Source organism: Aspergillus pseudonomiae (genome assembly GCF_009193645.1).
Source record: "Aspergillus pseudonomiae strain CBS 119388 unplaced genomic scaffold BDV37scaffold_19, whole genome shotgun sequence".
NCBI lineage: Eukaryota > Fungi > Ascomycota > Eurotiomycetes > Eurotiales > Aspergillaceae > Aspergillus > Aspergillus pseudonomiae.
Genome location: NW_022476011.1, coordinates 25447 through 50930, shown reverse-complemented (window position 1 = coordinate 50930; position 25484 = coordinate 25447). Strand labels below are relative to the sequence as shown.

Below are 25484 nucleotides of genomic sequence, written 5' to 3'. Positions count from 1 at the left end.
TCGTGGTACGAGCGCGTCGGTGCATGAGCTAACGATAAACAATCCGCTATACAGAGTCTCTTGCCACAAAAACGGCCTATTCAGTAGGTTTCCAGTGAACTGAACATGATGCATATAGAGATAATCTCACCAGCAGGAAAATTGTCAACTGAAATCAAGCCAGTCTTCGTGATTTATCACAGCCACTATTCATGAGAATAAGCTACTTGAACCAAGTCGCCGATCTCTGAAGTAGCGCTCCTGGAGACCCACTCCCGACAATGGCACCCCTTTTGATACCAATTAGGTGGTCACAGCTGTGTGGCACGATATCAAACCGGTGCACCCCCACGATGACCGTGTAGTCTGCAAACGGCTGGGAATTATTTCATGCATCATTCCCCCGGTGTTCGCATCAGCAGCAGTACTGATTTGGTTTAGCAACTATATGCCCCCATGAGTCTCAGCGTCTAGGGTAACTCGGTTACGAGGATCACTCATCCGAAGCCGAATAGTCTTTTCTGCACGCCCCTAAGGAGATTCGCTGTTAAGGGTCTATGTGGGTCATGTATGGAGCTACAGCTTGTTCAAATCCAGACTCTAGTCTACCAGCTTATTGTCGGTCTTCTACCTGTATCTAGGCGGGAGCAACCTCCGATTCGCGCTGTTCTATTAACCTAGACCCGGACGGACGATAGCCAATCCGATGGTAACAAATCCACCCGAGAGCTGGCTATGAGCTATCTCTATTGTAGTGCTGAATTTTACTTGTTAGTTACAGTTCTATATATGCATCTGGGAGAATCCGTCTTATTCCAAACAGGTGCGGGCGGTGGTGGACAGGCTGCCATTGTTCTCTTGCAAGTGAGTATATATATTCACTTCATCAAGCCCTAGTAGGTCATCTTCTGTCCCCTTCGCCCCTGTAAGACCCAGTTTTCATTTGCTCACCTCCCAGAATCGTGGCAAATACTATATTATACCATCATCACATGACAGGCGTGTCAGGTGATTGGCCTACCCTATTCTGCAAGGGGGTATGCCACCAGAAGAGATGCGCTGGGCCAACTGTCATACTTTGCACTCATCATATAAGATGGATCTGCCGAGCTGCCCAAGCGTATATGCCGAAAGCGTTGGGCCTGTACCAAGACTCTCGCTTATAATGGTACGAAGATTGGTTGGGTCAGTCAAAATGCGGGGAAGTTTTTGGGATCCGGGGAAACCCTCGCCAAGACTTTTCTTCACGATCAACATTTTGATTTTGCCTATCAAAAACCCATTCACCCCGATAGCAGCAAGCTCTATTCACTAGCAACATGTCAAGAGCTGATACTAGTAGTAGGGAATCCCAGCGTATCTCCTTTGTCTATCGTTACCCGATTTCTACAACCAGCTCCGTCTCTTCGTGCCCCTTGATTTCATCGCACCCAGCTGACTGGATATAGACGAGGTCTAGTCCGTTCCCCGCATAAGTTAATTGGCTTGGACACATGGCATACTTCAACTATCCACGGTTGGCAACGCTCCTGATCCCTCTGCTGGCGAATCTCGTGTCTCACGGCAGCTTTGCCTTCAGCGGAGCGCTTCTTGGCAACTTGGCTCGCGAGGAGCTTTGACGATAGCCTACCTGCGATAGGCCCAATCTTCCGAAATCTGCATCAAACAGGACTATCCCGCTAAACGGCCAAGAGCGCCACGAAACTTTGGAAGCGGACACAAGGGGATTGCTGGCCTGATTTGGCTCTCTTCCCAACATGCCGCGGTTCGCCTACGCGGCTGAACGAGTGAATGTAATTGCCATGTAGCTCGGCAATTCCATGGATGTCATAGCTCTGCAATCTTCTTCCGATAGAGAGCTCATGGTCCTTCCGATTTAACTACCGTGAATGTGAGCCAAGTCTTCGAAGCCGACCAGTGAACGTGCTGGGTTTCTGGGCCATGTGGTTGGTGGCCTGAAGATCGAGGCTCCAAGGTGTCCAATGCCCAGACCCTGACAGCGAAAATCTGCTCAACCCCAGATTCTGCACCCTTAAGAGCCATCCGAACCTCATTCCCGCTCTGACTTTCGGCAAATCCGACCCATCTCTTGCATCCGACTGTGGTCGGAAGATTTACTTTGCACTTTGTGTATAAATCCACCCCGCATCCCCCTTGCATGTCTACCTTAGCCTGGAAGCAGAGGATGCATGGATAGCAAGATCGGCAACTATCCATCTAGTCCCTAGGTCTTAAGTGCTTGTGATAAGATTAAACTACCATGGCGACTGAGAAGGCTGCCTTAGAAGGTGTGGCAGATGAGAAGGGCGGGGATATCAAGGCTAGCAATGTCATCGATGCGGCCGGAGAGGGCCAGGCTGCAACTGATCAGTATGGTCGCGTACTGATTGAGTTTGATCGTGCTGCGGAACGTCGCCTACGACTAAAGATCGATCTGTGCATTGTCCCGACCGTGGCATTGCTCTATCTATTTTGTTTCATTGACCGCGCCAACATCGGTAGGTCACCTCCTTCGCGGACGAACATGCGACGCAAAGCTACCTCAGATTACATGCTACTAGTGTAACCGGGCACTAACCAGGACTACAATACAGGTAACGCTAAACTCGCCGGGCTCGAGAAAGATCTGGGCCTCACGGGGAACGATTACAATGTCGTCTTGTCTATATTCTATATTTCATACATCATCTTCGAGATTCCATGCAATATCGCGTGCAAATGGATGGGGCCAGGCTGGTTCCTTCCAGCTACTACCGTGCTATTTGGTGTTTGTTCCCTTGGAACGGCTTTCGTGCAGAATATCCACGCGGCGTCAGGAGTCCGCTTCCTCCTTGGCATCTTCGAAGCAGGCATGCTGCCTGGAATTGCCTACTATCTTTCGCGCTGGTATCGGCGCAGTGAGCTTGCATTCCGCCTCTCACTCTACATCGTCATGGCGCCGCTTGCTGGTGCTTTTGGTGGCCTGTTAGCGTCGGCAATCTTAACCCTCGACCATTTCGGCAGCCTGCACACCTGGCGCATGATCTTCGCGATCGAGGGCATCATCACGATCGGACTCGGCCTCATAGCCTTTGTGACTCTAACGGACCGACCGGAGACTGCGCGCTGGTTGACACAGGAGGAGAAGGACCTTGCCATTGCCCGATTGAAGGCGGAGCGTGTCTCGACCACGGAGGTGCTCGACAAGATGGATCGCACCAAAACGATGCTCGGCATCTTTAGCCCAGTCACACTGGCAACGTCGTTTATCTTTTTGCTCAATAACATCACCGTCCAGGGATTGGCGTTCTTCGCCCCGACCATTGTCCGGACCATTTACCCGAACGACAGTGTTGTTTCACAGCAGTTGCACACGGTTCCCCCCTACGTGGTGGGCGCATTCTTCACTGTCCTGTTCCCCTTCCTCAGCTGGCGCTGGGACAACCGCATGGTGTTTTTCGTAGTCGCACCACCCCTCATGGTCATCGGATATATCATGTTCTTGGCCAGCACCGAGGCCATGGTGCGCTATGGTGCTACCTTCCTGATCGCATCCGGCGCGTTCGCATTTGGCGCCCTCTGCAATGCTCACGTTTCGAACAATGTAGTCTCGGATACGGCGCGATCGTCGGCGATTGGAACGACCGTCATGTTTGGCAACTTGGGCGGCTTGATTTCGACCTGGTCATTTTTACCATTCGATGCGCCAAATTATCATATTGGAAATGGCCTCAACCTGGCCACATCATCGTTAATCATCATCCTCGGGGCCTGTCTTTGGATGTGGATGAAATGGGATAACAACAGGCGAGAGAAGGTGGACATTGACCAAGCTCTGCGGGGCATGTCGCAGAGACAGATCCAGAATCTAGACTGGCGCAACCCGGCCTTCCGGTGGCGGACATAGAGTCGCGGACAGGGGGATTTTATTTTGGCCATTTCCTTTGCGTCTCCTATGGGAGTCAGATTCCATTTATGTAACGATGCATGCATAGACCCTGTCATGGCCTGCATGATGTCCGGAAAGGGATGCATGGCATGTGTTTATTGATTAGTCTGTATATTTTAATTCTAGAATCGTGGCCAGGTTGAACTTGTGGCCTTGTTGCCGTCAATCGGAGCTTGATCCGACGTAAACACGGGAAGCGTTTACGCAGAAACTTCCCGAGCAGACGTAAGATCCTCCAATGAAACGCCGGACAGTCCATATAATCCTTGTGGGCAGGTCCGAATAGCCATGGGTGCTAATGTGTGTTTACTACTCCTGGTAGTTGGACATCGCGACGCGACAGGTCACGGTCTCGCCGAAGCCCTACTCGGAGACAAACCGATGCAGCGCCTCCCAACAAATGACAAAAGTTTTCGCGCTCATTGACTGTTTGACCTCCTGTCAATTGCCTATCAGTGCCACGGCTTCCCCATCGCGTCGTCGGATCTCACCCGTCCGTCGGCGTTTGCGTTCCTGTGGATTCCCCAGTGTCTTCTTGGCCCGTTGGCTATTATGCCGTAATCGGCCATGTCGGTCAGAGTCCGGCCCAGATGGCTAGCGCTGAGACGTCTGCGAAACGACTGGATAGGCCGAGGAAGGCTGGGCAGGACTATGAATCCTTCGCGAGGAGGGACCTGGAAGCGAACACCCATTTTTAATGAGTATAGACTGGGCTAGCCCACACAACCCTCGCGTCTGTTGTTTTTTCAATAAGGGTGGGGATGCATTACAAATTTTTTCCCATTTATTTGTCGGATACGTTACATTTCTCGTGATTAGCTTCTAAGTTAGGGTTCTTTAGCTCCACTTTCCCCAGAAAGAGCCAAAGAAATTTTGCCCACCACATGTGGATCGACAGTGAGTCTGTGCTGGAGAGCCACTCAAGCCGCTCGCTTTTAATGCCTCGGTCACCAGTCAGGAAAGGTCAAACATGCTCCTCCAGATCTCCACCTGCTACGCTACATCCCGCATTCCTCGTGACGTCCGGTAGACTCGTGGTGGCCTCCATTTCCCCAGGTCTGCCAAGCGGTCCGGCCGGAGAATTTTCTCGCGTTTTGGCCCCGGGTGACGCCAGATGCCTTTCGGACGTTGACCGAATCGTCCCATATCCAGCATTTACCGACAATTGCCCCGCTGGATTAGACTAGATGTGATCCAGATCCGATACCCGGGGAAAGATCCAATTTTTTTCGGCCGTGGAACAACTGGGCCCATGCGATTAGTTGTTCATGGCAGGGATATGTACTGCAAGTAGGAGGCTGCAGCGGATAGTACGAGGATGATGCATCAGACGGGAGGTCCCTGGTCAAATTCAGACTTTTTCTACGCGTTCTTTGTTTCGATCTTAGTTTCAACCTTTTTTTTCGTGTGCTTTGTGGCTGAAGCAGGAGGACTTGATACGCAACAAGAACGACGCCGAGCAGGAGTTAAGAGCTAATAAGCTCTACGCGAGACTTCGGAACCTGACCGATGGACGACACACCCAAGGCTCGTGCCCTCCATGCACCCCGGCCTTAAGCACCCTTGGCGATATCCAGCTCTTGGCCAATGCAGACCCACCGGACAGAGTTTCCTGTTGGGGTGAAAGCATCAAACTTGTTTGCTTTAGCTTTAGGGTTGAGAGTCTATGAGGTTGGCTTTTGGGTAAATGGTCGGTTATTCCGATGAATCTCCCCACGCTTTGTATCATTCCCCCCGCATTGTTCGATGTCACCACCATGTGAGAAGGACTCTCTAATGCGTGGGATCGTCTGGGGGATATAAGAAACTGGTCACCCGGCCTCCCTGTCCGTGTCACCATTGCATTGTGACCCCTCTTCTCTTTATCACTTGTGTGCTCGGTCTCCTTCCTTGACTCTCAGAGCCAGATCGGTACCGAAGTCCACGCAAGTCTTTCTTTTACCACAATGGCGGGCGCAAAGAAACCCGTCAATATCTTTCAGCTCAAAAACCTGGGCGATCCCAAACAGGTCTACAACTGGAGACTATGGCTCGCCGTCGTCTCGTTCGGGCTCATGGGCGCGGCGCGAGGTGTCGATGAGGGCTTGATCTCCGGCGCCTTCAACTCCAAGGATTTCCAAAGAACCATCAACTATGATTCGTACAGTAAGGTCGAGCAGACCAATATCAAGGCCAATGTCTCTGCTATGGTCCAGATTGGCTCCGTCGGCGGTGCTCTCTTGTAAGGCTAACCATAGCCGTGGCGATGCCCTCCTTGCCTCGGTAACTAACTCTTTGTTTCACAGTGCCTTCTTGGTTTGCGATCGCATCGGCCGTCTCTGGGCTACCCGCCAGCTCTGTGTCCTGTGGATCGTCGGTATTGCTATCTTCATGGGAGCGAACGGCAACCTGGGTGCTATCTATGCTGGCCGCTTCGTTGCTGGCCTGGGTGTCGGTCAAACCGTTGTGGTCGGTCCTGTGTATCTTGCGGAAATCGTAAGTGAAGCATAGTCCTCCATGAAGATATCATCCACTCACTATCATAGGCCCCCGCATCGGTCCGTGGTCTCTGTACCTGTGTCTTCACTGGCTTTGTCTACCTCGGTATCGTCCTTGCCTACTTCACCAACTATGGCTGCCAGGTGAACCTCGGAGATAACACACACAAGCGTTGGGTTAGTACATTAGATCCTTCACAGCGGTCGCTTGTTTCCCTAACTCTTCAATAGGAAGTGCCCACCAGTCTGCACATCATCTTCGCCGGACTGATCTTCCTCCTTTCCTTCACCCAGTATGAGTCCCCTCGCTACCTGGTCAAGAAAGGAAAGTATGAGGCGGCTCTGAAGAACTTGTCGCGCGTCAGAAATCTCCCAGAGGACCACGAGTACGTTGTCGAGGAGATGACTGCCATCCGGAACTCGCACGAGGCTGAGATGGAAGCTACGATGGGATCCGGTCCTATGGGAGTGATCAAGGAGGCCTTCCTGGTTCCCAGCAACCTGTACCGTCTGTACCTCGCCCTGATGGCCCAGCTCCTGTCCCAGTGGTCCGGTGCCGGTTCGATCACCCTGTATGCGCCCGACCTGTTCGCCTTGCTCGGCATCACCGGGTCGAACGAATCACTCCTGGTCACCGGTATCTTCGGTATCGTCAAGTTGGTTGCCGCCATCATTTGCGCGCTGTTCCTGGTAGATGTCATTGGCCGCAAGCGCTCGCTGCTTATCGGTATCACATTCCAGGCGATCTCCATGATCTACGTGGCCGGCTTCCTCACCAGTGTCCCGGAGATGGGCGTCGTGGACGACTTCGAGCTCCCGGCAGACAAGCTGGGCCCCAGCCGAGGCGCGATCGCGATGATCTACATCTCTGGATTCGGCTGGGCCCTCGGCTGGAACTCCATGCAGTATCTCCTCACCGCGGAGCTGTTCCCCCTGCGCATCCGTGCCCTCGCCACTTCCCTGGCCATGACCCTGCACTTTGTCAACCAGTACGGTAACTCGCGTGCGGTGCCGAACATGCTCCTCGGCACCGACCACGGCGGTATTTCCCCGATGGGTACCTTCTGGTTCTTCGCAGCGGTGACCATCATCGGCTGGTTCTGGGTCCTGTTCACCGTCCCCGAGACGGCCGGCCGCAGCCTGGAGACCATTGACCGGCTGTTCGAGCTGCCGTGGTACAAGATCGGTCTGTACGGTGCCCGGGATGCCGAGCAGCGCGACATGATCATGTCGGATAAGGCGCAGATCGCGGAGCAGTCCAGCCACGTCGAGAACGTGGGCGACAGGGACAACGCGACGAGGGTGTAGATGGGCTATGATGATGATATTCCCCCATTATGTTGTATGTACATTGAGATGAGCTACCATATGCGAAACGGATATAATACCTCGGGCCAACGAACTGACCAGGCTTACTTACGAAGCTAAGAATACAATAAATTATAAGAACAATACTTCATTCCTCATAACACCCATCATCACACATTACATACATAAGAAGATAAATAAACCCCCAAAGCCAAAACCATCTACCCCAACTTCCCAGGCAAAGGAATAATCACAATCCTCGCCTTCCTCGCCGCATCCTCCCTCACCCTCTGCCCACTCCCCAGCCCAAACCCACCCCGTCTCCGATCCAAAACATCCATCATCTCCATCTCCTCCACCTCCTCAAACGGCAAATCAACCCTAATCAGCACCCCCCTCGGCTGAAAGACCTCCCCATTCCACCGCTCAATCACAGCCCTCAGCTCCTGGCTCCCAAGAATCATATTCTTCTCCTCCCGACTCCGCTGCGCCCGTCGGGCCACATAATACGCCGGTATGGCCCCCAGAAACCCGACCATGAGCCCGCCGATAGCCATCACGCCGAGGCCCTTCCCGATGGCCGTGGTCCATTGTTTGCGGCTCATCCGTGCGGTGGTCGTAACCTCCGATGTGAACCTTTCCCAGTCGGCGGGTGAGATGTCGTACTGGGCGAGGAGGGGCGGGTATGTGAAGCCTGAGGTCGGATAGGCGGATTTGGAGGGGATTTGCAAACCGCGAGTGAGGAGGGTCTCTGGGGCGAGGTTTCGCGGGGTGATTGTCGATGAGGTTTCGGAGGAGTTGGCGCTTGGGGTGTAGGGTGGTGGGTCCATTTTGCGATAGGGTTGTTAGTTTAGTTTATGGCAGTGCAGTATACAGAAGTAATTATTATTATTCTTCTATGCAACATCCACGCAGAATGTAGAATTCAAAATGATTATCCAAGATTGACACTACACACAAACACCCTCCCACGCTCACCAAATTTATACCCACAGCCACATCAGCGTATCACAACATGACGTGTGAATCATTCCAGGCATCCACGAAATCTACGACATCCATATCTCCCTAAAGCCCCAATACTACCTCGTCACAACCACGTCCCATACTGTCTATACCCAATCTGTCCCCCGAAAAGGGCAATCATGAAGCTTAGTTGGTCTTGACAGCGCGGCTGAGCCGCCCTGGCCCCCCTGCTCCGCTCGTTCTAGAACGGCGATGACCTCATCAGGATCGACTAGGCAGTGATTTTAATGGTGTTGTTTAATGGAGCGTTGCGCGTGAGTCAGGGATCTGCGAGGCTTTTAATTTATATTTATTGGACTGTTGTGGTTGGGGGTTCTAGATTCTGGGACTAAGGCCGAGGTACGAGGAGGTCATCGGGGTGACTCAGGCTACAATTATTTTGCGTAACTAACTACCGAGTACGGTGAGGTGATTGTTTTGAGGGCTTTGTTGGGTCATTGGACGCTTTGTGGCTGACGGCTGTCGTTATTGGTGGAATGGAGAGAGGGACAGGGGTGCCTGATAAGCTTCTCGTGATTTACGAGATACTAGTACGAGGTGATTACTAGTAGGTAATAATGTCGCAGACCTTCTGGGACCTAACTACAAGGTGGGTTTTCACGACAACCTTCTATACTCATTCCTTCCCATTCATGCTTTGTCTTTTGGATGGTGAACAATTACATTGAGCATAGCTTTGCCAATTCCGGTAAGTACCCCTTCGTCTGAAGTGAATTGTTCTTCTCGTGCCTGGGTCCTAGCAGTTATGCAAGGAGTGTTTGGACCTCTTTTCCTTGGCCTCGCCATATACGCCGGACTTCAAACCGACGAGAAACCTGTTCGGATCCATCCGATCTAAAAATCTTTAGGTCTGAGCGACGACTGAGTTCGATGCACTTAACGGGGACGGATAGCCACCAGCTATAGAAACCACTATATCAAGTGTGCTGCTCATTTTGGCCAATGTCTTTCCGGCACTAAGCCATGGTCAGAACTGAATATGCCGCTGGTCGGCCGCCATGGTCTCATGGTCCAGATCCACCAGATCTGCAGCGGATAGCGATTGGGACCAGATAGACCATCAGTTCCGGCCCCCTTGCATTATGGGGCACGTCTAGAGCGATTGAATAAGGCCTTGGACTTCGATGGTCCACAGCTGTTTCGTGAGACAGCATTCAACGTTCACAGGCGAAAAAGACTCCGAATGGTTGTGGTTTTATTTAAAAGGCCACGTACTGAGCACATACATCACACCCGTAACCAGTCAGATTTATTCCATGCTGTTGGTGACATTGACTCGTTCAGAATCGCTACCAGCTTGGAAGCCCGACATGTTATTCCTGTCACACCGACAGTCCCAGAGAATAGCAAGAATGAAGGAAGTTGGCATTGAGGGATCTGATTTGATAGATCTTATCTCCGCGTCACGACACAATCTGGCCACATGACCGCCACTATAAATACCGAAGCTAAACCAGATGTGGGGAAGAGCAAACAATCTCCCTGGACGTCTTGACCTTCTCCTCATCCTTTCATCTCCACACTCAACAGCTCCCCATTCAGTCGCTATTAGTCCAATAACACCTTATAATCATGACGACCCGGTACCGCGTTGAATGTGAGTATCGGCTGGAACCCCATTGGAATCTGTGAACGCTTCGCTGACGAATCCTACTGATGCTCTTAAGGTATGACGCACACCGGCTCCGCGGTCCATGACGCTAACTCGGCCAGTCGCATCGTCGCGACCAGTTGATAGAATGGGTCAAGGGCCTTCTGGCGGTTCCATTCGTCCTGCATTCGCAGCCTACTGCTGTCTACCAGGAGCACGGCGAGAACCTCGTCGCCATTGCGGCCGATACCCATCAACGCTATGCGGAGATCTTCCGGGATGTTGAGAACCTCATGCGCGATCATAGTACTCCTCTCCTCCCTTGACTCAGTCACAGCACAGTATCTGCCCGATTAGCCCGTACTGACTCAAGATAATCCAGTCCACCATCAAGCAACGGGAGCGCCCGGTAAATCGAAGCTCAATCTCCTAGTGCCAACCGTTGGCTCCTTCTTCACACCCCTCCCCCTCGAAGACGCCTTCAAGTACCAGGACAGTCAACGCTTCATCAGCCGGCGTCGCTTTGTTGCCCCGTCCTTCAATGACATCCGCCTCATCCTCAACTCGGCGCAGCTCCTGGGCCTCTTTCGCACCTCCGGCCTCGATCTGGTGACCTTCGACGGAGATGTCACCCTTTACGATGACGGCGCTTGCCTCACCGACGACAACCCCGTCATACCCCGCCTCATCCGTCTCCTCCAGCAAGGCCGCAAAATCGGCATCGTCACGGCCGCTGGCTACACCGAAGCACCCAAATATTACGAACGTCTGAAGGGTCTGCTCGACGCCGTCCACAACTCAGACGTCCTCACCCCGGCCAACCGCGACGGTCTTGTAGTCATGGGCGGTGAAAGCAACTTCCTCTTCCGCTACGACCACACCTCCCCCGATAAGCTTGCCTACGTTCCCCGTGAACAATGGTTGCTTGAGGAGATGCACTCATGGCAGGACTCGGATATCACGCAGCTTCTGGACATCGCTGAATCCTCGCTGCGCGCTTGCGCCAAGAATCTGAACCTCCCCGTCGCCGTGCTGAGAAAAGATCGTGCCGTGGGCGTGTATCCCCTCGATCGGACGAAGGTTACCCGAGAACAATGGGAGGAGACGGTCCTGGTTGTCCAAAACACTGTCGAGCGATCGGTCGTCGGCACTAGACTGCCCTTCTGCGCGTTCAACGGTATGTTCCCCTTCTACTCCCGTACATCCCCAGTTTTACTCCTCCTTCACTGCAGACCTGGCTGACAATAATGGAAAAGGTGGAAACGACGTCTTTGTAGACATCGGCGATAAATCCTGGGGTGTACGCGCCTGTCAGCAGTATTTCGGCGGTATTGACCGGTCACGTACTCTCCACATTGGCGACCAGTTCTTATCGGCGGGCGCCAATGATTTTAAGGTTCGTTAACAACACTGACAAGCTGCATTGCATCTATACTCATGTGTTTATCTTAGGCACGATTGGCTTCGACAACAGCCTGGATCGCTAGTCCGGCTGAAACAGTCCAGCTTTTGGATGAGTTGGCGATCCTTGAGAAATAATCTGTCTTCATTCATTGCATATTTTCTCGTTTTTTGTTCCATTCTTCTCGGATTTTTGATTTATAAGCATTACGATTTATTAGGTTTGTTGTTACTGTTTGTTGGTTTCGGGTTCATTGAGCGAATCTAGGTTTGTCTAGGGGGTTGCATGATCTGGTGGATATACATTACATGAATTACACCATATAGGTTCAGATACGATGTTTATTAATGCGTACAGCTATGAGGAGCGATTTGAATAAGGGAGATCATAATTTTCATTCAATATTCCTGTTTGTCATGATACATACGTAGCAGCCATCACTACATCTCAAGTTTCGTTTTGTTCTTTCTGGCCAGGTATGTAAGAGGGAAAACGATTAGTCTTCCCACCAGCCATGGATTCTAACCACCCAACTCATTAACGCCTTTAACTGTGCAAGTTCTTGTTCTTATTCCCACGTTTAACAGTTTTCGTAGCAAGACCAGCTGGACTTGCCCTCGCCGAAACTGGTGCGACCGGCCAGAATGTTGACGGTGTCCTGCAACTCAAGCCAAAATTCGTGCTTGGGGCGACGGCGGGCCCAGTCGGTCTCGGTCGCCTCCAAGCCGTTGGCACCGCCCATCGGGGAGAAGAGCACCTGGGATCCCTTGACACCGATGACGGTCGCAGAAAGCTCGTCGGCGGCAATCTCCTCGGCGGACTTGCCAGAGAAGCCTTCGATGTGCTGCATGCATCGGATGGCCAGGCGCAGGGCGCGGATTCGGTCCATCGGAGAGGGCTTGCCACCCTGCTGGAAGTGACCGGGGACCGCCGCACGCGACTCGAAGCGGCCCTTAGCTTCTTCCTTGATCATGTCGGCGATGACCTGTGTGGTGTAGGTGCTGGAAGCGGTCTCGTTGCGAAGAATGATCTTTCCGGCGCGGTTGGCACCCTTGTCGTGGGCGAAGTTGTTGCGCAGGAAATCGATATCGCGCGCCAGCATCTTGATATCGATGCCTTCCTCCGGGATGTACACGGCCGAGGCACCCACCGCGAGACCAGCACTCGTGGCGATGTAACCGGACTTACCGCCCTGCGTTTCGACGACGAACACACGGCGGCGGGAGGACGACGCGGACTGACGGATAGCGTCACAGAACTCGATCAAAGTGTTCAGGCAGGTGTCGCTACCGAGGGAGTATTCGGTACCTGGGACGTTGTTCGAGATGGTGGCCGGCAAGACGACCATGGGGATCTTGAAAGCCGGATATTTGTCGCGGGCCTGGCGCAATTGGCTCACAGCGGTGAAAGCCTCGAAACCACCAACCACAAACAGACCATCGAACTTGAACTTTTCGAAGCACATGGCAGTGGTCTCGAAGTCCTCGGACGGCAGGCTCCGGTTGGTTCCGATATCTGAACCACCTTCGTTGACCCAAGTATCCTGCTCCTCCCAACTAACCTGGCGCACAGAGCTAACGGGGCTGTCTGCATGGTGCCGGCAGAGGCCGGGGAAACCGTTATGAACGGCGAGGGCCGTGTGTCCACGAGTCTGGCAGTAGGCGACGGCAGCGCGGGTGGCCTGGTTCATACCTCCGGCAGGGGCACCGACATGGATAATGGCAATGCGCATCCGCTATAAGACATTAGCTTGATTTTCACACACGCTTGGCGCATGACATACCTTGTTTTCTGGGAGGATTAGCTTGGGGTGGTCGGGGGTGGCAGTGTTCTTGTAGGCGAAATGGTATTCCTTGAATTCGGAATCGCGCAACTGCATAGCCTCCTCGAACTTGCGCTCATGGATAAGGTCGGCGACCTCCTTCGTGGCCTTGACCGCATCCATCAACGGCGTGCGCAGCAACTTGTTCTCGCGGATGGTGATGACTGGGGACGGAGAGTCTGGAGTCATATCCAAAACGGCGCGAACGGCTTCCACGCCCTGTAGGGTCGAGAGGGAACGGTCATAGGCGCATGCTGCTCCTCCACGTTGAGTGTGACCCAGGACGGTGCACCTAGTGTCCAGATCAAGTCGGTTGGTCAGAATGTCCTTAATCTTGCTGCTGGTGATCTTGTTGAGTTGGCGGTCATGAGCGCCCTCGGCCACAATGACGATCGTCCTCCGCTTGCCTCGCTCCTGACGGTTCTGTGGGACATAAAGTTAGCACGTAGATGATACGGCTAATTCTGTGATTCCGCGATCACTTACCTTAGTGATGATAGAGCACATGTCATCCTCCCAGCCCTCGCGGGGTGGCATCTCGGGGATGAAGAGCCAGTCGGCGCCAGTACTGATAGCCGACATCAAGGCCAACCAGCCACAATGGCGTCCCATAACTTCAATGACAAAGCCTCTCTGGTGGGAATAAGCGGTATCGAAAACGTCGTCGACCGCATCACAGATGCGGGTGAGGGAGGAATAACAGCCGATGGTAGCGTCTGTGCCGGACATATCGTTATCAATCGAGCCCACCAGGCCAACTATGTTCAACACCTTGTAAGGGACAATCTGCTCCTCAGTCAATTCGCCCGTCTTGACCAGTTCTTCCAGCAAACCAGGCCATTCGGAACGGAAGAGGTCGGCACCAGTCAGACTTCCATCACCACCGCAAACTACCAGGGCATCAATACCCCGGGTAATCATGTTCTTAGCGGCCTTCAGGCGACCGGCACGTTCCCGGAAAGCCATGCTACGAGCTGAACCGATCAGGGTACCACCCCGGGAGAGCCAGCCACGGACATCTTCCCAGTGTACCTGACGGATCATATCTCCGCCATAGACCAGACCTTCGTAACCTTCGTAGACGGCATAGGCTTCACACCCAGAGTAGATAGCCATCCGAACCACAGCGCGGACGGCGCCGTTCATACCGGGGGCATCACCGCCAGAGGTCAAGACACCGATGCGGCGGCGCTTGGCAGGCTCCGCGGAGGCGTGTGTCGGAGCCATCATGCAGATGATGGTCTATTAGAGAACTATAGGTGAACAATAAGAAGTAAGTACAACGATCCGATCTACTGAGTGACAAACAAAGGGGGTCTGAATGGATAGTGGAACAGTTGAGGTTTAGATAACTTTTGTGACGGTGGGGGGGGAAAGAATTCCGGTGAGAAAAAGCGGGAGTGGGCAATGGTACGTCACTGACTGGAACTTGATAAGAAAGTGAAACTAAACTCGATCGTCGATTTCAGTAGCAGTTCGAGTGTTATATCACCGACTGTGGGATCCCCCTGCAGGTAAAACTGGCGGACAGTATTCCTGTATTGCTGATCTCCACGTGTTTCCTGCCAGTTCATGCAGTTTCGGCGGGTTGCTGAGGGATTGAGACGGTCTGAACTACAGGTCAGGAAAACACACTTATTGTCACTGATGTCACTGACATTGCCCGTTCGGGACAAGCGTCCGGAGCTATCACGTGATAGCCCCTCTAGGGCAGGGCTTGGGCCAGCACGTGTGGCGGCTGACTGCTCTCCGTGGTGGAGAGTGACGCCATCTAACGGTCAGAATGGAACCTTTGGAGTATCAAACATCCGAACATCTCATGTTCTACGGTCTGGTTGGCTATAGGCACTACTTCTCTCTTCAATTACTTCAAACTTGACCCAGCGAATACTTTCAATGGCTCCATATTTATGATATCAGGCCACAGGGGTCAGGATATCCAGTCTTACCATATGGGTCGACACAACTTGCCTACCCCAATTGTGAGAAAAGCAACAATCAACTCCGTTCGCTCTTGGACTGGGGAAAGTCATCAGTGATTTATGGCACACACAGATAACATACAGTTCTCGTAAGATGAGTCCATCTAATATACTGAGTCTCAATGCAGATTACTTGACCCTTAAACGATCCGCTATACACAACAATGTCAATTAAAGCTCTTCTCCCGAGGGCTCTATAGTTCAGGGGCTGTTTTGTCTACCGGTCAAGAGCTCCACTTCAACTATGCCTCTTTGGGCCACTTTTGTAAAGTAAACAAACATGCGATTATGCCACCTGGAAAGAGAAAAAAGGGTTGCATACGCTGGTAAAGCAGGTGAAGCAAGGATTATTAAAAATGCTTCTCGATATATGTGCTGGTTGCAGAGCAGATCTCGTTGTAAAATACATATGTGCTGTCGAAGTATATACCACAAGGAACCGATATATATTCCGGCATAGTACAGAGCATAGGTAGCAGCTTACTTCTACCTCACCCGGATGACAAACAATTCTATAATGTCAGCTTAACTGTTCAGTAAGAACGACATTTCAATGTTAGAAATGATGTATACTATCACGAAAATTGCTGCTTCAAGGGCTACACAACAATGTGACTACATTGACCAAACCGGGTCACGTGCCGACACCGACTCACCGCGTTGCGGGCAATCTAATCAACACCAGCTCTCCAAAGTCAATCTTCCGTACTCCGTCTTTTCTGATCCAAGCTCTGCCGCAGCAGGGTGACAACCGGCGTCATGTCCGATTCCTTTAACCTTCCTCTTCGTCCATTAAAAGAGAAGCGCGAACGTCCAGATCCGCTTCCGGTGGAGATTGCTCAGATTAATGCCCAGTATGGTTCCTTTCGCGATGTCACCGAGGACAGCCTCCGGGCCAAGATCGAAGCCGACAAAAACAAAGATCCATGGTCCGACGAAGAGGAAAACAATAACACATCTGCCGACGAGGATACAACGGAGCGTTTAGATCAGCTGTATAAGCGTCGGGCGGCTATTACCCAATTCGCCCAGTAAGCTTCACCCATACGGAGGATATCTCGTGCGCTAATCGCCTGCAGCCAGGCCCATATGGAAGCCATGTTCGCCCTCGACTTTGTCTCCCTTTTGCTTTCCAAGCATACTCCCCGGCAAGCCGAAATGTCCATGTCCGCATACCTGAAACAAGTTGCGCCCCTCGGATCGCTAAATTCGGAAATTGTCAATCCACCGCCGAAGCCCGAGTCAGCGGCCAGAGACACCAAGAACGTTTCGCGTGGGTGGCGGCTGCAAAACTTTAACGCGGCGGCGAGCAAATTACTCGACTCCGCGACCAGACTCGAAGCCGAAGTCGCCTCGGAGACCAAGTATTGGAATGAAGTGCTGGCGGTGAAGGAAAAGGGATGGAAGGTGTCTAGGCTTCCCCGGGAAAGACAGGCCCTTGGGGTGCAATATGGCTTTTTAGAAGGTGAGATAGATCCACGTTTCTGTATGGTCTGTACACTGACAGTTATAGCTACACCAATCTTCCGCGACCGGGGCTTGGCAGCTCTGCGACGGACCAACGACGGAAGCTTGATACTAGACAAAGGTTTAATTCCACTCAAGGCGCGGACAGTGCGCGTGCGTGTGAGGAGTCGTGGCCAAATCACAGGGTGTTCCAAACACCGACTGGCTTTGGAGAACACCGAGTCAATTGAGAGTCGTATCCTGCAGGCGCGTGATACGGTATACGAAGAGGAACTGTTTCATGAGCTGGTACGTGAGGCAAGAATACTGGGCAGCCAGGGGGTCACGACACGTCAGAACCTAGTTCAGTTCCCAGTGTCGGAGGAGCAAGAGGTCTTGCTGGATCTTATCGATGACGATCAGATGTCGCCTGGAGATGAAGCAGTGTCTGATGAACATGCTGTGGTGGCAGACGCCCTTGGCCATGCAATCCGTATCCTGCTCGCCTACGCCCATCGCCAAAATCTACGCCGAAGGACACAGCTTCCATCTCCACTAACTCCCAAGCGCCGCCAAACCCCGGAATACCAGCTCCTCCGACCGGTCATGGCATATCTGCAGCATAGCTCACATGTGCGATGGTTGGAGTCGTTGTTAAACGATATAAACCAAATTTTGAAGTCTGCTGGGATTCCGTCTGATTTCACAGCGACTCCCTTCTCGTCACTCAGTTTGCAACGTACCATCAGTGGGCTTCCAAAAGTAGAGACTCTGGTCCAAGAGTTTTTGTTGCCCTACGAGTCGACATTTTCTGCGCAAATGGCCACCCCTCAAAGCTCATTTCGGGTCAAGGTTCGTACCAACGTCACGACACCACCGCTCGGCACTCACTACGAAATTTCAGTCAACATGCCTCAGTATCCCGATGTCCGCCCGCCGAACCGCATCGGCTTGCAGGATGAGGCAGCCTCTGTACTCACGCATTTCGTGCTGCTGGATATCCTTACAGCCATCACTCACGCCAAGGGCTTATCCGTAAATGGTGTCAAGCAAGAGACAGGTAAACTGTTGACTTGGCAAGCAGCGTATCCACATAATGGCGAGTTACTCGCCCTCTCTAGCGCCGGCCAGTGCAAGAAAATGAAAGTGAGCTTATCGCGACATGAGCTAAGTGTGCGAACATACTCCATGCGGGGAATTGATGGGTTTGGCAAACCGGCTGCGGAAAAAACGCCGGCCATGCGCTCGCAGACATGGAAGTCCGATGGCACTCCCGGCCAGCCTAGCCTGATGGACTTTATCGCTGAAGTATCCAAGGAGTAATGCGAAGATACCAGTCAATCGAAGTGAGAGAGAACAAAACAACCGGACACCCCTCTGAAGAAGGGAGAATTCAAACTTCCTCTATTCATTGCATAAGCTCGCTAGGCTGGCACACTAATATACACAGATCTGGTTCGGCAACTCCATTCCAAGATGATATGCATTTGGTGACCTGGAACGCCGCTGTCATAGATAGTAGCATCAAGCATTCAACTCGAAAGATTCGATTGCGTGGTCCAGCGTCAGGGGCTCTTTCAGTCGTGTCTCATGAATCCCGTATGCCTTTGGCAAGCACGCACTCGTGTCTTTTCCCATCATTATCTTTGCCAACGCTTCTCCAGCCAGCAAGCAGTTGGCCATGCCATATCCATTAAATGCAGCAGCGACGTATTCCCCTTCGCCCTGCCGTCCTGTCATTGAGGTTTCCACACGTCCGACAACCGGAAGCCCGTCCGCGGAGAAGCCCATAATTCCACTCCACCCGCCGGCTAACCTCCACTGTTCCGCTCCCTTGTAGCCAAGGAACTGTGGCAGCTTCTCTTGTAAATGCCTGATGGAGCCTTCCTCGACCTGGCTGTCGTCCGATGATAAACAATGGTCGATTCGTGTGTCCTCTCCGCCGAAAAAGAAATACCCTGTTTTCGTGTTCTGCATGAGATAGTACAAGCCAGCGGCATACCTCCTGGACTCTTTGTCATAGATAACGGGATAATGGAAACCCCACGAGAGATCGCCACCGCGGTTGATCATGATATTGCCTGCGTCTTGCACTGTCATCGTTCCCTTGAAGGGATAGACTGGGCCACGGAGTCCCGGGAGTAAATGTCCTGCATGGCCATTGGTACAGTGCGCGATCTGAGTTGCGCGCAGGGTTCCTCGGGGTGTATGCAGGATATACGGGTGGGAAGGGTTCGTCGTATCGGAAACGATAGAAGTAACGGGAGTCTGCGTTTCAATATTCAACCTATGCCCGTACTTCTCCACGAGACAGGCAAAAATCTCTGTCACAAGCCGGTACGGCCAGATGGTCCCAGCAGGAAGCAGAGCACCCCCAGCGCCGTCCAGATGATACTCCCTCTAGACATGTTAGACGCCATGAAAACCATACCGACACTCAATCCAACCAAAGTACATACCTTTAACACCTCTCTATCAAGAACCGTATAAACCCCTTTAAAATCCGGTAAATCCCTCTCGAGAGCCTCCACACTCCTTCTAAACCTTTCAAACCCACGCTCTTCCAGAAAGACCCTCACCTTCACCAACTCCTGCACCTGACTCTCTTCTACTGCGAACCTCCGCACCAACTCCCTCATCCTCCGTAAATTCTCAAACGTAAACCGCACAATCTCCCCCGCACCCTCTCTTCCAAATTCTTCCACCAGATGCAAATACTCCTCCCCTGCATTCGCAGCCAATTGACCCCCATTCCGGCCCGTTGCACCCGAGCATAGTGACCTAGCCTCCAGAACCGTAATAGTAAGATCCGGATGATCATCTAGCAGAGTAATCAGTACAGAGAGACCGGTTATCCCGGAGCCAATGATCGCGACATCCGTCTTTCCCGGCAGGGAAGGGGACTGCGTATTGCTGAGAGGGTGTGGTGGGGTTTGCCAATACGAAGACGTTGGGTTGGGTTTCGGGAGGCCTGGGTCTTGGGTAAGGAGGGCTTTGAGGGCTGGAGATTGCATTTCGGGTTCGGTTGCTGGATTCGTTGTTGTTTTGTTCACGGTATGGGTTGTGCTGGGGATGAGGTTGTTATTTGGTGGCTATGTAACTTTTGTTCAAGAGGGGAGTGTGGGGTTGAGTTTATTGATAGGATGATAGGATAACTAAATCGTATGCGGGGAATTGATACGATATGATATCGGATCTCGGGTCTTGGATTCTTGGTAAATAGAGAGAGATGGGCTGGCTTGATGATCTCTGCTGCTTTTTTTGAGGGTATTCATTCTAGGTCCCAAATTGGATGCCTTGTAGGGCACGTGTCACTGTTGAACCCTGAGAGACGGATTTGGAAGGGTTATGATCCCTCTGATACTATCGTGGTTCTGGACGATGCGTATCTATCGTTGCTGTTTCTAGTGCAAATAGCTGGCTAGGATAGGGAAGTTTAGATGCTACTCGTAGGCACTTTGGTCAGGTTGTAAGATGGTAATTTCATGAGAATACTACGAGAACACTACCAACTTGAGAAACTATCATAAAAGATACAAATTCGAGAGCAATACACTTTAACAGCTCAGCCAACGAAATTAACCTTACTTTCACAATGCAGTTGGTGAAACATGATTGGTCCGCTCGAATATCCGAGGTTAAACATGGACGCGCCAACGTCACAGATCATACATACTGCATACTACTCACATCCATAGACAAGATCAAAAAAAGAAAATCAATATACACAATGCTACTCCGACGCACACCCTTCAGACCCCTCACACAATCTCTTCTATCAAGCAGAGCACACCTCTCAACCCGCACCAAGCCCCAAAAAAGCCTCCCAGCGGCCTACTACCGCGGCGGAACCTCCCGAGCCGTAATCTTCAAAACCGAAGACCTCCCCACCGACCGCTCAGCATGGGATGAGATCTTCCGCCGCGTAATCGGCAGTCCGGACCCCAATGGCCGACAACTGGACGGGCTCGGCGGCGGCATATCAAGCCTATCCAAGATATGCATAGTGGGCAAATCCACGACCCCGGATGTCGACATCGACTATACATTTGTCTCTCTCGGGGTCAAGAACACGCACGTCGACTACTCCAGTAATTGTGGGAACATGATTAGCGCAATTGGTCCCTTTGCGGTCGATTCAGGTCTATACCCTGTTAACCCCGATGGACATGAGGATGTCGAACTGCGCATCCTGAACACCAACACGGGGAAGGTCATCCGATCCCGGTTCCCCGTGGTGGAAGGCGAAGCTGCGGCCTCGGGTGACTTCGCCATCGATGGCGTTGCCGGCACCGCAGCGAAGATCCAGTTGGATTTCCTGGATCCCGCCGGGTCGAAGACGGGGAAGTTATTTCCCACGGGCAAGGTAGTTGATGAGTTTGACGGCGTGCGCACGACTTGTATTGACGTCAGTAATCCGTGTTGCTTCGTTCTTGCGTCCGAGCTAGGCGTGGAGGGGAATATCACGCCTGAGGAGATCGATGCCCATCCGACGCTTTTGGGTCGATTGGACTCCATCCGCAGACAGGCTGGTGTTGCCATGGGCCTTGCTGAGACGGCTGAGTCTGTGCCCGGCAGTGTACCGAAGATCGGACTTGTTGCTTCTCCGGCGTCGAATGCGCGGGCGTCAGAGCAGGGACAGACGGAGGCGGATGTGGATTTGCTGGTTCGGGCGCTGTCGGTGGGTCAGCCGCATAAGGCGGTGCCCATTACCGTTGCTTTGGCCTTGGCTGCTGCTGCTCAGGTGTCGGGGAGTGTTGTGGCCGGGGTGACGAGTGGGAAGGCGGTTGATCCGGCGGGGATTACGCTGGGTCATGCTAGCGGGAAGTTGGTTGTTGGGGCTGAGTTTGGGTCGGATGGGAGTTTGAGCCATGCCACTGTGTTTAGGACGGCGAGGAGGTTGATGGAGGGGAGGGTGTTTTGGAAGAGTTAGGGCTTTGTGGGAGTGTTCATGGGATACGGCGGGTATCTTGCGTTCTGTACATTATTATGCGTATGGCAGTGATAGTTCTGGTCATGTCTGATTGTTAGGGAGGAATGTTTTGAAGTTTCAGCATTAGAGACCTTCCTCAAGCTATCAACTACTGACTGGTTCATCTCTAGTTATGATGTTGAATGTAAAAAATGGATCAATTCAAGTTCAAAGTTCCGTCTCAACACCCTAGCTAAACGATCATACAAGAAAGATCCACACAGACAGCTATCGCATAAAAGCAAAGAGACAACAAAGTAAAGCAACGTCCCACAACACGTTGTCTGCAAAGGTCAGGGTGGGAACCGCACGCGGCCGATGGCCTGCAGCATACTACTCCCTCTGTTGCACCTTTGAGGCTCACCACATCTGGCAGTTGAAACAAAAATAGGAAAGGGACTGGAAATAACAAAGAGGTCTGTTGCATGTTTTGTATCGGAAAGGGTGACTGAAACCGCATCAAAGAGAAAGAATCTCACACATGTTCCCGTTATTCCGAGTTACTCATTCCCTTCATTCAGACTAGCTGAGCTCTTGTTGGAGGGAGGTTTCCTCTGATTCGGTTTCTTGCAAAGCTTCATCTGCACATACTTCTTGCGCTGCACCCATCTGATAATATTTTGACGCGTGTATTGTTCCTGAATCGAACGCTCTTGCTTCCAGTCACTCTTCTGCTTTCTCATATACTCTTCGTAGTACGCGTTCCCATTGCCTAAATCACGTAGTAACTGATCCCAAGTAGCAGTGTTGTCGGCATTTTCCCCATAGTAATTAACGATGTCTTCGATGGCCTTAAAGAAGACTGAGGCAGAATCGGTGTCGATATTGAGACACAACCGGAGAATCAAAGACTCAGTATGTCGTGCTAATGTGAGAACTTTTGCCGTGCTCTGTGTTCTGCCCACCCGAAGGGTGTCATTGTGATCTTCAGAAGAGCTTCTGGCATCACTGCCGGAAGAATTTGGCAGGCGGTCATCAGTCACAAGTACGTAGTTAGAGCTTTCAGGTTTAGCATTATTCGGTATCTGGGTAGGCAAGCCCGTGAAAAGTGTTGGCATTCTGTGAAGACTGATACTCGTCTCCACAGACCCAGGCTTGTCTTCTTTAAGGTGAAAATGGTGAGCAGGTAGAGGCTGCAGATAGCATGAATTTCCACTGTCGCACGGATGCAATGACGATCTATATAACTCGTGGATTTGTTTACATGCATCCTGTATCTTATGTTCGGAAACCGCTATTTCAACAATCCCTAATCCGGTGTGCTGTCAACTGTTAGCCTTTTGAACAGTTGGTATTTCTCGATGATCCGGGTCACTTATAGGAGGGGAGCGGAGCCCTAGATGGTAAAGCTGTGCGGTGCGGCCCCATATCACATTGTGAATGTCAAATCCATCGAGACGGCTTGCAATATCCTCAGCAATCTCACGCGTGTTCATTTTGGGCGGTTGGTGATAGACTATATTGGAGACTTGCTGGCAGATAGGAAAAGACTGGTTTCATCTGATGTCACGGTGGAGTGAAGGCCTTTAAGTACCATTTTCGACCTGAGTGTGGGATTTGCCAACAATCATCATGCTTCATGTTTTCTGGAAAATGACATGGGTACTTAGCAATATCTCAGTCATCTTTGTGGAAGTTGCCAGCGGCAATGGTTTCATCCACAAAGACCCGGGAGACACCAAAGCAAGCAGGGAAATTCCTTTGTCCGCATCGATGGCTTGAAGAAAATTGCCACAGAGATGGGTAGTCGAACACTGGAGGGTACTGGATTGTAGGCTCAATTTATAGAGAGTTACAGAGATAAATACTACGGTCCTTAACAGGCTTAAGAACCCGATTTCGTATTTTTCATAATGGATAGAGAGCTACGCGAGGAGGCTTTACCTCCTGACAGGACACCGTGTAAGCTTCAAAAGGCAGCTTACGAAGAAATGATTTAAGATATGTTGAACTTCCACCTTTTCCCCGACTTGTCATTTGGCCATCAAGATAAAGAAACTGAGAGATCCTGCTAAGAATCGGTAGTATTGAGCCTATCTCGACTGAACCGTTTTGCAATCGTGTGTACTAATCAGAACGCCCTGTAGTATCCTCCCCATGCTCTAAAAGCTTCTTGAAAACAGCAGACACCTCTGATCGCACTACTTCCCTCCGATTAAGCACCTCCAGACATACAAGATACCTCCGATCCAGCCCACTTTTTAGATCCTCCCATGGGTAGCTTTTTATGATCTGGCGCGTATAGTAATCCAAATCCTCCCTCTGTGCCACTCTCAGCTCCTCAGGTTCGCGCGAGCATATAGTGCGAGCTAATGCAATGAGTCTGGTCTCGATAAAGTGATGCAGTTTGAACATCCTCACACCTTGGAGACTGGATTCTCTCCCAGCCATATGCGTAGAGTAGAGATGAACGGTCACCGACTGGCTATGATGTGAGATAGACCAAGCCCGTGGAAGCACTGACATCGTATAGAGGTTCAGACTGATGCCTCCATCTGCATGGAAATGATAGTCGGGAATGCATGCGGAATGTTTGAAATGCTCGACCAGACAGCCCTTTGACATTTGCTGGTGTAAGCTTTTGTTGGGACATTCCTTGAAGTCCGAGCCCTGGAGCGCTTTGATCGCCTCTGGCAAATCTGACACGATCCACTCAATAACCTATGGCAACTCTTAGCTTTGAACGGCACGCAATTATTTTGTATGTACGTGGTGATATGCTCACCTTACAGGCCTTGAAATGCTCAACGTCCCCAGGGACATAGTCCTGATACGCAGTTGCTCCCCATGCGAAATTTGCGAATCCCGCAGGATTAAAAACGTTCGCAACCTTCTGGATTGAACCTACAGACATGTTTGCTCCTGAGGACTAATCAACTATTCTGTCTTAAACTAAGTAAAAGCGACGACACTTGACATTTAATACTTCCACTCGACACGCGATAAAACTTTGAACAGCTTATTCCTGGTAAGGATGTCGAGAATAGAAGGTCACTTTCTAATCATGTACGGTTTAACCCGGCAATACTGACTGAGCACAAGCAATGGATAATAGGGCCTTCCCACACATACCAGGATGAAGGCGACTTTAGCGGCAATGGCCACTATGATAGAAGTATTAGTGGCTGGTACCGTCTTTCATTCTGGACACAGGGAGATGCCAGAGCGCTTACAATGACCAGCAGGAGAACCCCTTTGTCTGACCAGGCAACTCACGGGCAAGCTGGCATGAACCAACCGGCCCGGGACTTTGAATCGATACTTCGCTCCAAAGCAAGGGCTGATAATGTGAAGATTACATATATAATATGAGAGCCGTGAAATTGAGGCTGAAAGTGACCACTATCGCAGCCGTTGGTGGCCGCATTGGCACCGCGACTCCCAATTTCTATGGGTTTTGCACCACTATTCTTCTTTCACTGTTGTTGTTCCATATCTACATCTTGCTCTCTAGTCCCTGAATTAGTTTATCATATCGCGAATAGTGTAAAAGGAGTATTTCTTTCTGATTGTTTAACCTGGTTTTCTCGATGATATCCCCCCTTGTTCTT

General features: G+C 51.5%; 10 protein-coding genes across 10 annotated transcripts; 5 read left to right on the top strand and 5 right to left on the bottom strand.

Annotated features, from left to right (window-relative positions):
* The first annotated feature begins 2136 nt into the window (after positions 1-2136).
* BDV37DRAFT_71956 (putative MFS transporter) lies at positions 2137-3912 on the top strand. The gene is made up of 2 exons (XM_032091105.1): positions 2137-2477; positions 2574-3912. Exons 1-2 carry the CDS (start codon positions 2240-2242, stop codon positions 3863-3865), a joined length of 1530 nt encoding a protein of 509 aa, XP_031943282.1. The 5' UTR covers positions 2137-2239; the 3' UTR covers positions 3866-3912.
* Positions 3913-5752: 1840 nt separating this feature from the next.
* BDV37DRAFT_243613 (putative MFS quinate transporter) lies at positions 5753-7783 on the top strand. The gene is made up of 4 exons (XM_032081457.1): positions 5753-6128; positions 6193-6382; positions 6433-6561; positions 6616-7783. Exons 1-4 carry the CDS (start codon positions 5854-5856, stop codon positions 7690-7692), a joined length of 1671 nt encoding a protein of 556 aa, XP_031943281.1. The 5' UTR covers positions 5753-5853; the 3' UTR covers positions 7693-7783.
* A 130-nt stretch (positions 7784-7913) lies between these two features.
* BDV37DRAFT_281210 (uncharacterized protein) lies at positions 7914-8522 on the bottom strand (the record flags this gene model as incomplete). Its single annotated transcript, XM_032086774.1, has 1 exon — positions 7914-8522. One exon carries the CDS (start codon positions 8520-8522, stop codon positions 7914-7916), a length of 609 nt encoding a protein of 202 aa, XP_031943280.1.
* Positions 8523-10290: 1768 nt separating this feature from the next.
* Positions 10291-11848, top strand: isn1 (IMP 5'-nucleotidase ISN1; the record flags this gene model as incomplete). The annotated part of the gene is made up of 6 exons (XM_032086773.1): positions 10291-10315; positions 10386-10408; positions 10432-10615; positions 10692-11486; positions 11566-11705; positions 11762-11848. 6 exons carry the CDS (start codon positions 10291-10293, stop codon positions 11846-11848), a joined length of 1254 nt encoding a protein of 417 aa, XP_031943279.1.
* A 233-nt stretch (positions 11849-12081) lies between these two features.
* Positions 12082-15138, bottom strand: BDV37DRAFT_243597 (ATP-dependent 6-phosphofructokinase). The gene is made up of 3 exons (XM_032081456.1): positions 14020-15138; positions 13495-13956; positions 12082-13446 (listed from the first exon to the last, which is right to left on the bottom strand). The coding sequence occupies exons 1-3, from the start codon at positions 14761-14763 to the stop codon at positions 12292-12294; spliced, it is 2361 nt and encodes a 786-aa protein (XP_031943278.1). The 5' UTR covers positions 14764-15138; the 3' UTR covers positions 12082-12291.
* Positions 15139-16243: 1105 nt separating this feature from the next.
* Positions 16244-18385, top strand: BDV37DRAFT_71823 (mediator of RNA polymerase II transcription subunit 17). Its single transcript, XM_032091102.1, has 3 exons — positions 16244-16546; positions 16595-16980; positions 17029-18385. The coding sequence occupies exons 1-3, from the start codon at positions 16275-16277 to the stop codon at positions 18282-18284; spliced, it is 1914 nt and encodes a 637-aa protein (XP_031943277.1). The 5' UTR covers positions 16244-16274; the 3' UTR covers positions 18285-18385.
* BDV37DRAFT_292537 (NAD(P)/FAD-dependent oxidoreductase) lies at positions 18386-20196 on the bottom strand. Its single transcript, XM_032089201.1, has 2 exons — positions 19421-20196; positions 18386-19361 (listed from the first exon to the last, which is right to left on the bottom strand). Exons 1-2 carry the CDS (start codon positions 19973-19975, stop codon positions 18486-18488), a joined length of 1431 nt encoding a protein of 476 aa, XP_031943276.1. The 5' UTR covers positions 19976-20196; the 3' UTR covers positions 18386-18485.
* A 495-nt stretch (positions 20197-20691) lies between these two features.
* BDV37DRAFT_292533 (PrpF protein) lies at positions 20692-21903 on the top strand (the record flags this gene model as incomplete). The annotated part of the gene is made up of 1 exon (XM_032089200.1): positions 20692-21903. The coding sequence occupies one exon, from the start codon at positions 20692-20694 to the stop codon at positions 21892-21894; it is 1203 nt and encodes a 400-aa protein (XP_031943275.1). The 3' UTR covers positions 21895-21903.
* A 530-nt stretch (positions 21904-22433) lies between these two features.
* Positions 22434-22991, bottom strand: BDV37DRAFT_281204 (uncharacterized protein; the record flags this gene model as incomplete). Its single annotated transcript, XM_032086772.1, has 1 exon — positions 22434-22991. One exon carries the CDS (start codon positions 22989-22991, stop codon positions 22434-22436), a length of 558 nt encoding a protein of 185 aa, XP_031943274.1.
* A 1009-nt stretch (positions 22992-24000) lies between these two features.
* On the bottom strand, positions 24001-24787 carry BDV37DRAFT_281203 (uncharacterized protein; the record flags this gene model as incomplete). Its single annotated transcript, XM_032086771.1, has 2 exons — positions 24001-24594; positions 24659-24787. 2 exons carry the CDS (start codon positions 24785-24787, stop codon positions 24001-24003), a joined length of 723 nt encoding a protein of 240 aa, XP_031943273.1.
* Between the last annotated feature and the right edge of the window lie 697 nt (positions 24788-25484).